The sequence below is a fragment of the Netta rufina genome, assembly GCF_964035555.1.
Source record: "Netta rufina genome assembly, chromosome: 23".
NCBI classification, from domain to species: domain Eukaryota; kingdom Metazoa; phylum Chordata; class Aves; order Anseriformes; family Anatidae; genus Netta; species Netta rufina.
The window spans coordinates 7,332,667-7,346,330 of record NC_140147.1 but is presented as its reverse complement, the minus strand read 5'-3'; the positions used below and the strand labels follow the sequence as shown (position 1 = coordinate 7,346,330).

At 40.7% G+C, this 13,664-nt stretch overlaps 1 protein-coding gene across 5 annotated transcripts in view; it reads left to right on the top strand.

Moving 5' to 3' along the window:
• Positions 1 to 13,664, top strand: part of KDM1A (lysine demethylase 1A) — a 61,352-nt gene that overhangs the window by 17,801 nt on the left and 29,887 nt on the right. For all 5 annotated transcript variants that reach the window (XM_084300692.1, XM_084300693.1, XM_084300691.1 and 2 more), the window contains 6 exons: positions 1,279 to 1,385; positions 3,245 to 3,326; positions 4,984 to 5,078; positions 9,047 to 9,189; positions 10,100 to 10,190; positions 11,189 to 11,323. In XM_084300692.1, the coding sequence (XP_084156818.1) occupies positions 1,279 to 1,385; positions 3,245 to 3,326; positions 4,984 to 5,078; positions 9,047 to 9,189; positions 10,100 to 10,190; positions 11,189 to 11,323 (653 nt within the window). The remainder of the gene's footprint in view (positions 1 to 1,278; positions 1,386 to 3,244; positions 3,327 to 4,983; positions 5,079 to 9,046; positions 9,190 to 10,099; positions 10,191 to 11,188; positions 11,324 to 13,664) is intronic.

The window sequence follows — 13,664 nt, the reverse complement described above, 5'->3', positions numbered from 1 at the left end:
ATAATGGCAGTTTATTGGTAATGTTTAAAAAAAAAATCCAGTTTCATAGGCAAATTTTCTTAGGAAACTTTGGAAAATTGGTTTAACTTAAGCTGGCCTCTTCATAAGGAAAGGGGGTAGTTAAAGCTTGTAATGTAGCGACTGTCAGCTCACTGTTACCTGCCTTGGAGGTAAGATAATCCAAAACAGCATGGTGGGGTGGGGGTTGGATATCCTTTGGACAACAGAACCCCAACTTCATGAGGAACAAAATGCAGTAACTCCCAGCTAGTGTAGTCAGCATGGGTCTTTCAGAGCTGTTAGGTCAGTGTGTTTTTACTTGGCCTAAGCATATTCCTGTAGGGGATCTTTACCCCAGGTCTGATTCGTTTGTTCTCATCTATTGATGACAGATATCTAATAAATTAGCCTCATTTATAAAATTGATTTTTTTATTTTTAGGTGAGGACTTAGAAGACCAGCTTTCATAGCTGCTGGTGGTTGTTACTTCTCTGGAGACTTCTAGGAGTCTTTCTCTCTAATGTGTTTGTATATTGAATGATTTCAGTAGATCTTGTTTTCAATTTCTACTTCTTCATAAAGCAGTCACTGCATATAAAGTTTGAAGAAAGTTAAAGGGTAGTTGACAGGTGCAAAATGAATGACTGATGGAGAATGACCATGAAGTAAACTTAACCTGCATTAAAAGGAATTTAGATGTTAACAGTAGCTAATGTCTAACATTAACTAGACTAACAGTTATATAAAGTTTTATTCATTCAATGATAACTAACTTGAAATAAGCAGAAAATTCACAAGACACTGTGCTTAAGTGTTCCTGTAGGATAAGAGATGCTGATGAACACCTTGATTCAGCTCCAAAGCTTTCCAGGTTTTGTTGTACTGGGTCAGGAGGAAATACAGCTGTGATACTTTGTAGCAGAGAAATTAGTAAGAATCAGGTTCTTCAAATAGTTTTGTTTTTTTTTTTACTTGTTTTCTTTCTCATCATAGATGTGCTACTGACCAATTTCTCTTGTACTTGTCTAATGAAACAGATACAAGAACATTTTTGAAGTACTTTATTGTTACCATATTACTTACATATTTACCTCAGTTTTATTTCTGTGGTTAATCAGTTTGTTAAAAAGCTTTTACTGCATGAATTGCCAATGAGAAGAAAGCTGCTTTTCATTCCTGATGTCTCTTAGACACAACTTGAACTTAACTGCTTACACTGTAGTGATGCACATATATAGCCTATGACTTTTTTTTTTTCCTTTCTTTTTTTCTTTCCAGCCAAGAAGACAGGAAAGGTGATCATTATTGGTTCTGGAGTCTCGGGGTTGGCAGCAGCTCGCCAGTTGCAGAGTTTCGGGATGGATGTCACAGTTCTGGAAGCCAGGGTATAAATATCTGTGCTATTTTACTTTTATAATGAAATGTAAGCAGTAACTGCATTTGGCGCTACCATAAGACTAAGTATTCCAGCAGCATGACCAAAGATGGGTAAACTCATTTCTTGCAACCAGATGGAAAGTATGGGAGTACTAAACTTGTCTTACTAGAGAACAAGTGTATATGTTCTCATTAGGAGTTGACTAATGCTCTCTCAGGAGAGAACTGTATAGTCAGGTGCTAGTGCCATATGCTTACCACCAGTAATATCTGGAATCTTCTTCCTTTGGTGATTAACTGATTTTTTTCATTGGAAAGTAGAATACAAGTCTGTATTTCAAGAACTTAAATATGTAAAATACAATTATTTTCTGTAATTCCATTATGTAGTTAGGTGGGGTTATTTGTTGCACTGTTCAATTAATCATTTATTCATTCTTGTTTATTACTGCGTTCTTTTATAACCAGCTCTAAGTAGAATCTTGTTGACTTGATTTTTTTCATATCTAGTCAACTAGAAACAGTTTACTACTAATTTTAATTAATTGAAGCCATAGACTAATTACTTTGGAATTTATCTTTAGTTTACTTCCTGATTTCATTTTGTTAATATGCTTGCTTGGACACTTCTAGCACAGATTGTGTGAGGTTGTTTCTATTGAAGTAATGTGTCAGACTTCTCTTTTGCTAGCTACTGCTCTTATTCATAGGTAGTAAGAGCTGCAGGCTATGTGCTTCCCAGTTCACATACCACTAGAGCAAAGGAGAACACAACGATCTAACTGTTTAGATCTCTCTTGCACACCTGAATGCATTATGTTTTTTTATTTTGTTTCTTAAGATGGAAGTTAAGAATCCATGGTGTAATTTGGGTTTTGTTCTGTGCATCTGATGATGTTTTTTTATTATGACAAGTACATAAATTTGACAGAAAGATATTTTAGAATCTTAGAGTTTAGATTCTAGAGTTTTAGAATCTTAGAATTAGAATCTTTAGCATTATTTTTGCTTTTTTTTTTTTTTTTTTTAAGGCTGTTTGGTGTTTTCATTCATTAAGACTTCAATGATTTGGGGGTAACTTCCTTGTGTCCACTCGTTTTCTGAAACTTTCAGACTACCAGTAATGTTTACATGCTTCTGAATTTCTGATTTTATTACAAAAAAAAAAAATCAGAATTTACAGTATCATATGAATTAGTAGCTGTATGGGATATTTGCTCCTAGTTAATTGATTTTTGTCAGGTAACATCCTACAAGCTGGACTGAGTATAGGAAAATAAGGCCTTTTGCTTTTTTTTTCTAAGTTTACTATGGTAGGAACAGCAGAAGTGTCATTCTTTAGTCAGTGTGCCAAGAACAAAACCCTTTTTTTCCCCTGTTTCTAAAATGGTCTGTTGATACGTGGTTGTCGTCTTGATTTATAGTTGGCTCTTTGGCAGAAAATAAATATGAAAAATTGTGAGATGGTGTTCCTAACCCTTAAATTTAGTTGTTGGGCACACTTGAATCATTTCTAGGGTAGGTATTGGGATTTGTGGTAGGAAGTGGAGGGAGGTACATAACTTTAATAAGTGCATTGGCATTGAAAGACTTTTCTTAGAATCACAGTTAAGTCTAGCTGTACAAGTCAGTGTTAGACTTCTCTTAACTTTTTTAATGCAACTTCAGCATTTTATCCGTTAACTCAGGCAAATCAATTGAGGTCAAGTATTCATTTGCAGAGCTTCTTTAAAAAAAAAATCTGTTCTGTTTATTGAACCTTTGGCTATGAGAATGTTTAGTGCATGTTCTGTAGAAGGTTGTGATGATTTAAGATGAATATGCTGAATGTGTTACCAGGTTTTAATACATTGTGCTTTTTTAAAAGGACCGAGTAGGAGGAAGAGTTGCTACGTTTCGCAAAGGGAACTATGTAGCTGATCTAGGAGCAATGGTGGTAACAGGACTTGGTGAGTTTTTCAAAGTAACCAGGGGGGTGCAGAGGAAATCTGCAGGTCAAGATGCTACAAATCTGAATTATTACGCTGTTTCAATTACTAGCCAAAATAATTGTGTTTCTTAACACCAGAACTAGAGGTTCTTGTTTGACCTCTTTGGCAGTTAGAATTTTTCATCAGTGATTTTTCATAATAAATGTGAGCTCACGCCAGAAGTTGAGATTTTTATTTGGTGCCCTAGGTTTGATTGGTCGCTGAAGTTGTGCTGGTGCTTGTTATGTCATTGAGCTGTTGTAAAAGCATTTTACTTAGTTTGCTCATGCTTAGTGGAATTCTTTCCTCTTTCCTTGGCTTGCTATCCTTTTGTGTGTCTGTTCCTTTGCCTAGTTCCTATAAGATGGTATCTCCACGGGGTACACTGCACTTAATGGGCAAGTCTTTATAAAGCTGCTGTACTCAGCTGCCACTGGGCCTCTGAGCTGAGGTCCAAGGACTGAATCACTAGGTAACTTACCTGTCTTGTAGTTAAGTCTGTATTAAATTGCATATAGAAACTTTTTCCAGGGTATTGAATTCGCACACTCATGGTAAAACAGATTTAAGATTTCCTAGTGAAAGACTAATATTTTTATATTTAATTCATCATGAGTGTTTCCTTCCCCAAAAGAAGCTATCCTTAGTACTGAACTTGAATCAAATCTTGCTGTACTGAAGGAGATAGCAGATAGTTTGTACGGTAGCCTTCATGTTTCTGAATCTGGAAAGGAGGGATAACTACTGAAAAAGTTAAAATTCAAGAAGGTGAAAGACTGAAACTGTGGGGTATTTTCTGTTTTTGTTAGTTTTCTTTAGCAAGTAAACTGTGGAAAAACTATTTTTTGTAGTTCACCAAGTACCTTCTAGGTGATTGAATTTGAAACACTTGAATTTACTGAACCTACTTAAAAACATTGTTTTGCTTATTGGTTGCATCTCTAATGACAAGAAGATATTAGTGTGGCTTAAATTCCCTGTGGGTTGAACTAATGTTCCAGACTGGTCAGTTTGCAGAATCAGAGAACATTGCAAAGCTAACTTTGCAAAGCTTTTACCCAAGGTTTACTTTGTAATGTAAATCCATGTCACTTCTTCTCCCCTGTATGCCATTTCCTATTTGTGTCAGTGCTTTCCCTATCCTCTGCCATATTTACAGGTGCTTAGAGATTTCTGCCTTCCTTGTATTTCTACATGGAATCTTAGATCTTCTAATATTTTTATTTACACATCTTCCAGGTAGAGTTGGTGTGCATGGTTCATCTTCATACATTGTATTTACTAGTGTTGCTTGCTGTTGCTCCACTATGTTTTTAGGGACTGAATTCTTAATGTTACATGTCAGCAGACTCATAAAACTCCCAAATTTACTGTGCAATTGTAGAAACTTTCCTTTGTTCTTCAAACACCATGTGGACATTTTGAAAACATAGCTATAAACTCTTGATCTTGCTAAGGTTGCTGCCACTCACTTTTATAATCAACATTTTAACAATTGTTCCTTAAGCGTTGGTGGGCAGGTGTTGTTTTTTTGTTTTGTTTTGTTTTTAATTTAAAGTAGTTTATAGTGTGATTTTTGTATTTAATTGCAGACAGACTTTTCAGAAGTACTCTAACTGTACAAAATGTTTTCCAGGAGGAAATCCCATGGCTGTAGTCAGCAAACAAGTGAATATGGAATTGGCTAAGATCAAACAAAAATGCCCACTTTATGAAGCAAATGGACAAGCCGTAAGTCTGATACTATTTTCATAAATCTCTTAAAAAGAAATAGTATCTCAAATGTATGTTTTCTGCCTATTGATCAAGCATGAGTAGCTTCTAGGAAGAGGCAGGGGTAGTAATGAAAACATGTGCCTTCTTGAGGCAGTGTAGTAGTATTTTAGCATATCTGCACTTGTTTTTCTAAAAGCTGTTTTTTCAGGTGAGTTTTTAACTTTGAGATTTCAGAGATTTTGTGGAAACCAAACTCCTGTTTGTTTTTCCCTCCCAGTCCAATTACTTTTTTTCCTTATGCAATTGTCTGTCTCTCTCTTCTGTGAAAGAGTTGTCTGCTGTGCTGGGCCTCTACCTTTTCACAGAATCACGGTATTGTTTAGGTTAGAGTGAACTTCTAGAGGTCATCTGGTCCAACCCTTCTCAGGCAGGACCACTTAGAGCCACTTGACCAGAACCATGTCCAGACAACTTTTGAATATCTCCAAGGATGGAGGCTCTACAACCTCTCTGAGCAACGTTTTATGGTGCTCTATCACCTGCGCGGTATGGAAGTGTTCAGGCAAACTCTTGTGCTCCCTGGTTTGTGCCTATTGCCTCTTGTCCTGGTACTGGTCACCACTGAGACGAGCTTGGCTCTGTCCCCCTTGCACCTTCCTTTCTGGTATTTATAGACATCGATAAGATCTCCCCGAGCCTTTTCTTCGCTAGGCTGAACAGTTCCGGGTCTCTCAGCCTTTCCTGCCTTTCCTCATAGGAATCATAGAATGTCCCAAGTTGGAATGGACCCACAAGGATCATCAAGTCCAACTCCTGGATCTGCACAGGTCTACCCAAAAATTCAGACCATATGTCAGAGATCATAGTCCAAACACTTCTGAAACTGACAGGCGTGGTGTTGTGACTACATCTCCAGGGAGCCTGTTCAATTACGTGACCACCCTCTGGGTGAAGTGCCTTTTCCTAATATCCAAACTGAAACTACACTGTCACAGCTTGACTTCATTCCCTCAGGTTCTATCACTTGTTGCCAGAGAGAACAGATCGGCACCTGCCCCTCTGCTCCCCGTCATAAGGAAGCTGTAGACTGTGATGAGGTCTCCTTTCAGCCTCCTCTTTTTCAGGCTGAACAAGCCAAATGACCTCAGCTGTTCCTCGTAAGTCTTCCCCTCTAGGCCCTTCACCATCTCTGTAGACCTAGGATAGATTCTCTAGTCCTTTTAATCATCTTTGTAGCCATTCACTGGCCTCTGTCCAGTATCTCCATGTCTTTCTTGTACTGGGAGATCCAGAACAGGAACATACTACCTCCAGGTGAGGCCTCAGCAGTGCTGAATATGGCGTAACTTCCCTTGACGTGCTAGCAATGCCTTGGCTAGTGCAGCCCAGGTTGTTATATACAGATAGTCTTCTTTTTAATGCTGGCTTATGTTCAATTTGGTGTTCACCAGGAACCCCTGTGTTCTTTTCTGTCAAGCTGCTTTCCTGCTCAACAGACCCAAGCATGTCCTTGTACGTGGGGTTCATCCCTAAGTGCAGGACTTTGTAGACTTTGTACTTCTCCTTGTTGAACTTCGTGAGGTACCTATTAGCCCATTTTTCCAGCCTGTCAAGGACCTTCTGGATGGCAGCATGACTCTACAGTCTATCAGCCATCTTCTCAGTTTTGAATCATCAGAAAACTTGCTGAAGGTATGTATGTATGCTCTGCCCTATCATTAATGACAATTGAACATAACTGGACCCTCTAGTTACTAGCCTACAACTAGACTTCGAGCCACTGATCACAATGCTTTAGGCCTAGCCATTCAGCCAGTTTTTAACTCACATCCATGTCTGCCTGTCCAACCCACAGATCAACAGCTTGTGTATGAGGATATTATAGGAGATCTGAAGTGCGGGTAGGGACTAACCTCTGCTCTCCTTTCATCTATCAGGTTAGTCATTTCATTGTAGATTTTTATCAAGTTGGTCAGGTATAACCTCACCTTGGTGGATCCATGTTTGACTACTGGTATCATTCTTTGTGTGCCTGGAAATGGTTTCCAGGATTAACTACTGGGTGCCTCTATCTCACATTGTGATGACTCACTGTTTATACCTGATGGCCCTGTGTGGCTTAAGAGTTGGGTGGACCAGTTTCATTGTAGGCACATCTGGCTTCTCAGTGTTGGTGGTGGTGAACGTGTTTTGCACTTGTAAGCCCTTAGGTGGTGCAGGTGTCTTCCGTTTGGTGCCAAAAGTCAGCAGTTTCCATCCTTCATCTTCAGAGTTTATGCTTGCTTCAACAACGGGCACAACACTATCAGGGTCTTTCATGCAGCTGGGGTCACAGGCTTTTCAAGCAATAACAGAGAAGATCCTGTTTATTTATATTTATTTTCCTCTGAACACTGTGCAGCCTGTTTTCTTCCTCTGGGACATCTTTCTGCTTAACAGCGTAGCTTCACCAATATGGCATATCTTATGCAGGACAGGGCTATCTTTCCTTGCCTCAGAAAGAGGCCTCAGGGACCTGGAGGGCTGCATCTGCCATCTGAAGCTCTGTCTGTGTTGAAGTCTTCACCCTATCATGCATAGCTCCTCTAACACTTGTGAGTGGAAGAAGGGTCTGTACCATGTTACCACCATATCTGAAACCGCCAGAGATAGGTATTCAACTGTAGGCCCCGTTCTGCACAAGCTGCTGCATTTGCTGGCTGTTTCTGCACTTTTGTTGTTGCTGCTACTGTTTTTCCCTGAAATAAGTCCGTTCTGGCTGTTGTACTTATCTCTTGAATTATAAAGAAATGACTAACCACTGCCACCTGGTTGAATGCATGCAACAGTTCAGTAATAGTATTCTTGAACTGGGATTCACAATCTTAATTAGCTGTATTTCTGTCCTCTGTAATGTCTGGCTCCGTGAACTTGTATGTATCCGGCTTGCTTAAGTTGTCCCTAATTTGTTTTTTCTCTATTACTGATTGTACTTCTCCCTTCACACACTCTGTTGCTAGGAAGAGAGACTGAAGGCCTGGGAGCAGAACTTTACTCATGATGACTGAGACAGAGAAATTGAATACTTTAGTCTTCTCCACATCCATTACCACAAGATTCCTACTAGGTTCAGCAGTAGGTCTTTGTAGTCCTTGATAACTTTCTTTGTTTTTGCTGCTGCTATGTCAGCTCTTTTGCTTAACATCTCAGTTTTGACTCTGGATCATTTCTGTTTTTTTGTCATGCTATCTCTGCATGCTTGGGCAATGATTCCTCATTCCTCACAGATGGCATGTGTTGTTAAAATAGATACTTAAACTCAAACTTGGAAGATGGAGCTTTAAATGATCATCACAATTACCATCAGTTTCTTGAAACTGGGTCTCTAATTTTAAGTTTCAGTCTCAAAGAGAGTTGCCCGATGCCTCTTTACCCAGTAAGGGTATTATGAAAGAGACTGTTGCTGAACTCACCTTCCAACAAGAAAATCTTTGTGTGTCTATACATTGGTTTGATTTCATTGTAGAAGAGAAGTTGGTTATGGTAATCATTTGCCAGCTCTTCTTGTAGCTATTTGGTCAGACATCCTGGCAAAGTGCTTTTATGTTGTATAGACCTTGGTGTCTGGCCATCTGAGAGAGCTAAGGTTATTAAATTTATTTTTATAAGCGCTGTTTTGAGCCACTTCTTTGTTATATTCTTGAAGGTTCACCCTAGTTAAGGACAAGTCATACGTTCATACAGTGGTGCCAAGAAAAAAGGTATCTGCACCCAGCCTTGCTCATTCCCCTGATTTGAGGAACAGTAGCATTTTGAATTTTAGGTATGAGGTGGTGTGAATTTAGACTGTACTAGAGAAAGTAACATAATATTTCTGTGGTTTCTGTTAAAATGTTCACTACTACTGCAGCATCCTGTCTGAGACAGGCTGAGAGCTTTTGTGACCTATATTTTTCTCCTTACTTGTGAGTGGGTTATCACAAACTTTCTTCTTTGACTCCTAGGTTCCAAAAGAGAAAGATGAAATGGTGGAGCAAGAATTCAATCGTCTGTTGGAAGCCACCTCTTATCTCAGTCATCAGCTTGATTTTAATGTTCTCAATAATAAGCCTGTCTCCCTAGGTCAGGCTCTGGAGGTTGTCATACAGTAAGTGACTTTGTTCTTCACAGTAGAATTTTCTATTTTACAGAGGATTGTCCAAAAGAAATATGAAATAATTTGATGCTACTAGCTGTTTGGTTGCTTCTAGGTTCTTGTTCACCTGTTTCTTGTTTAAAGTAGCGAATATTTTGTTAGAAAGCTTCCTGACAGTCACTACTACAGTAACTGGTAGTGGATAATGACTTAATATGCATTGGCGTACTTACTACCTACTTACTAGGCCTGGAGTGTCTTCCCTTTGAGGAAAGACTGAGAGACCTGAGTATGTTCAGCCTTGAGAAAAGAAGACTGAGAGAGGATTTTATTAATGTTTACAAATATCTGAAGTGTGGGAGACAGAGGGACTTGGCCAACCTCTTTTCAGTGCTTTCTTGGGGGCAGGACAAGGGGCAGTGGGCAAAAAATGGAGCACAGAAAGTTCCGCACCAACATGTGAAAGAACTTCTTTACAGTAAGGGTGACAGAGCACTGGAACAGACTGCCCAGGGTGGTCGTGGAATCTCCTTCTCTGGAGATATTCAAGGCCTGTCTGGATGCCTACCTGGGCAACCTGCTCTAGGGAACCCCTGCTTTGGCAGAGGGGGGTGGACCCAATGATCTCTTGAGGTCTCTTCCAACCCCTATATTTCTGTGATTCTGTGATGCTCCAACTGAAAGGTAATGACACTTATAATATACTTTTTAATAACATCAGGCAACTTCAGGCTTGTGTTTTAGCCAGTCAAGTATCATTTATTTACAGAAATTTTTGTGAAATTTCTGGTTCCTATACTAGTATTTACTTAAAATATCTTATATGCTTGTATGCATTACACCAATGAGATTATAATAATGAGATTTCTTAATACTGCTGGGATTTTATACTGAGCTGACTCTCACTTTCTACCTGTTACAGATTGCAGGAGAAACATGTGAAAGATGAACAGATTGAACACTGGAAAAAAATTGTGAAAACACAGGAGGAATTGAAAGACCTTCTTAACAAGGTCAGGTTTTGTTCAGTGATGATGATTAGAACAGGAAGCTAGCTCTATCTTCCTCTAATGGCAAAATGTTCCAAAACAAACCTGAACAATAAAAAACAGGTGTTGTTAATGCTGTTCTTAAAAATACCTGTTCATTTAAGGCCTGCCAGGAAGCACTGTTATCGCAAAGGAGCACCAAAAACTTTTTAAATTCATGCTGCATTTCTAGTCTTCAATTTTTTTCTCTTCCCTTTCAGAAATAATTAGGGAAAGTACCTAACTTTTTACATAAAAGGGCAATAAGTGCTGCAAAAAAAAAAAACTTTTAAAGAAATTAATTTAAATAGAGAGCTAACATAAAAGTTGAGTAGTTTTCTCTTTGTGTGAGAGGATTTTGTCCCCATATGTAAAGTGGAGCACATGTTTGAGCAGAAGACTGTAAAATGTCAAGCTGGGAAAAGAAAGGGAGAAGACAGACGTGATCAAACAGTGTTGTGTCATAGCTTCTCTTAGACTTTTGATAATGACTAAGGCTCTTGGGGGGGTGGCAGGGGGAATAGTATTTTAAAATGTTGTGTTTGGTTACCAATGGGAATAACTGTGAAAACAGCTTGAAAATTAAGTGCTTTGAGGAGAGGATAATCGAATCTGTGATTTGTAGTGTAGAAACACTGTCTAGGCCATCTCTGGAGTCCTACTTAGGATGTTTTTAGTTGGAGTAAGTAGGATCTTCTCCACGGAAGTTTCTAAAATGAAATATGTCTGAGGACAGCTGATTTTGTTCTTCATTTGCAAAGTGTTTTGTTAGAAGTCAGTGATGTTGGGTTTAAGCATGTTATTTTGAGGCTGGTGGTATCTATTTTGGCTTTGTGGAGGTAGAATTGCATATAGGTAACATCCGGAAATCCCTGTTATAATGGCATACTTTGAGATGAATATCCATTTTACACAGTAACTCCTATGAAATCTACCTACTCTCCTTATTTTCTTTTTCCCTTTTCCTACTACACCTTAAAAAGATGGTGAATTTAAAAGAGAAGATTAAAGAACTCCATCAGCAGTATAAAGAAGCATCAGAAGTGAAGCCACCTCGGGATATTACAGCAGAGTTCCTTGTGAAAAGTAAACACAGAGATCTGACTGCGCTTTGCAAGGTAAAGGATGATATACATGTGGCATTTAATCATAGGATCAGAGTCATAGAATATCCTGAGTTGGAAGGGACCCACAAGGATCACTGAGTCCACCTCCTGGCTCCACACAGAATCAACCAGAAATCAAACTCTATGTCAGAGAGCATTGTCCAAATACTTCTTGAACTCTGACAGGCTTGGCACTGTGACCACTCCCTGGGGAGCCTGTGTTAGTGCCCAACCACCCTCTCAGTAAAGAACCTTTTCCTATTTCCTAATAACCAACCTGAACCTCCCCTGTCACAGCTCCATGCCGTTTGTTCCTTTGGGTCCTATTGCTGGTCACCAAAGAGAAGAGATCAGTGCCCGCCTATCCCCCCATCCTTGTGAGGGAACCATAGGCTGCATTGAGATCTGCTCTCAGTCTCCTCTCCTCTAAGCTGAGCAAATCAAGTGATTTCATCCACTCCTCATACATCTTGCCCTCTAGACCCTTCATCTTGGTAGCCCTCCTTTGGACGCTCTATCCAAAACTGAACACAGTACTCCAGGTGAGGCCACAACAGAGCAGAGCAGGACAATCCCTTCCCTTGACCTGCTAGCAATGCTGTGCCTGATGCTCCCCAGGATACAGTTGGCCCTTTCAGCTGTCAGAGCATGCTGCTGACTCAGATTTAACTTGCCATAAAGCAGAAACCTCAGATTCATTTCTGCAGGGCTGCTCTCCAGCCTCTTGTCCCCAAGTCTGCATGTGTAGCCAGGGGTTGCCCCTTCCCAGGTGGAAAATCAGCACTTGCTCTTGTTAAAATTCATGAGGTTAGTGATTGCTAGCCCTCTGACTTGTCAAAATCTCTCTGCAAGTGCTCTCTACCCTCAAGGGCATCAACAGCTCCTCCTAATTTAACGTTGTCTGAACCCTTAAGTCTATGGTCTTTGAAGACTTCAGCAACCAACTAACATTATCTGATATAAATGCTCACTCAAATACAGCACTCTCAGAGAATGTAATAGGGCATAACTCTGGGTTATAATACTGATAATAAGGCTGTATTTAATATCTTAGTTACCTGTCCTTTGTGTTCTTGATGGAGAGTATTAACATTTTGAAGGCTCAGTTTTATGTATCCATCTATGCTGGATCACATCTGAGAGTATTTAACATGTTGAAGGCTAAGTTTTAGGTCAAACTTGATTGTAAGTACTACTTGGTCCCACAATAGTCTGGAAATAAAATCTGTATTTGAAGAGAGATGCTCTTCCTCTAAGATGAAAAAGCTGGGTAGAGAGAAGACTTTTACTCAGGAAACCAAAGACTTTACACAGCTCTATCTTGACAAGCCAAGTGTGTGTGTGCCTTAAAAGGAAGCCCTAGAAACCCTTCTTTCTATGGTGAAGACATTCTATTAACCTAGGTAAGATGGAATCATAGATCATTTTTCAGCTGCTACTTCATTAGAAAATAAAAATCTACTTGGAGTCCAAATGTGTTTGGGCTATTCTAGTCTCATGGATATTTCTTTTCAAGTCTATTTTTTGTCAGCTAGAAGAGTATAGCAGATCTTTTCCAACTGGTAATACAATCCACAGCATTTATCAATGTCACATGATGCACTGAGAAGTCAAAATGGCTTCAATGGAAAAGAAGAAAATTCAGGTATTTACTGCGTTTTTAGTAAAGACCTCCCCCTTCTGTCCCTGCCCCACCCATGTCTGAGGCGATCTTTGCTGAGGCGATCGGCTCCGGGGCAGACGTGTTCTGCAGCGGAGCAGGGGACCGAGGCGGGCAGGGCTTTTTGTCCGGCATCGAGGCCACTCGGGGGAGCCGCCGGGACCCGGCTGTGCTCGCGAGGGAGGCTGACGAGGCGAGGGCGGAGCCAGCAACGTCAGTGGCGGGCTATTTAAATCAGGCGTTGCCACCGTTTTAGAGCCATTTGCTGAGGCGATCGGCTCCGGGGCAGACGTGTTCTGCAGCGGAGCAGGGGACCGAGGCGGGCAGGGCTTTTTGTCCGGCATCGAGGCCACTCGGGGGAGCCGCCGGGACCCGGCTGTGCTCGCGAGGGAGGCTGACGAGGCGAGGGCGGAGCCAGCAGCGCCCCCTCCCCGGCTGTTTAAAAGTTGCCCCTAGGGAGCGCGAGCGACCAGGAGCGCGGCGAACAGGACGGGCAAACAGGACGGGCAAACAGGGCGTGGCACGTCGAAGGGCGCGGCAGTTTGCGCGGGCAGGGCGAGCGGGGGGCCCATCGTCGCTCTTTTGCAGCTGCCTCTCCCTTCGGTGCTTGCAACCTGCTTGCGTAGAACCTGACCATGGTATCGACCAGGCAGAAAACCGTGGCCTCCGCATCTTGTGCGGCATCTCCAGCCA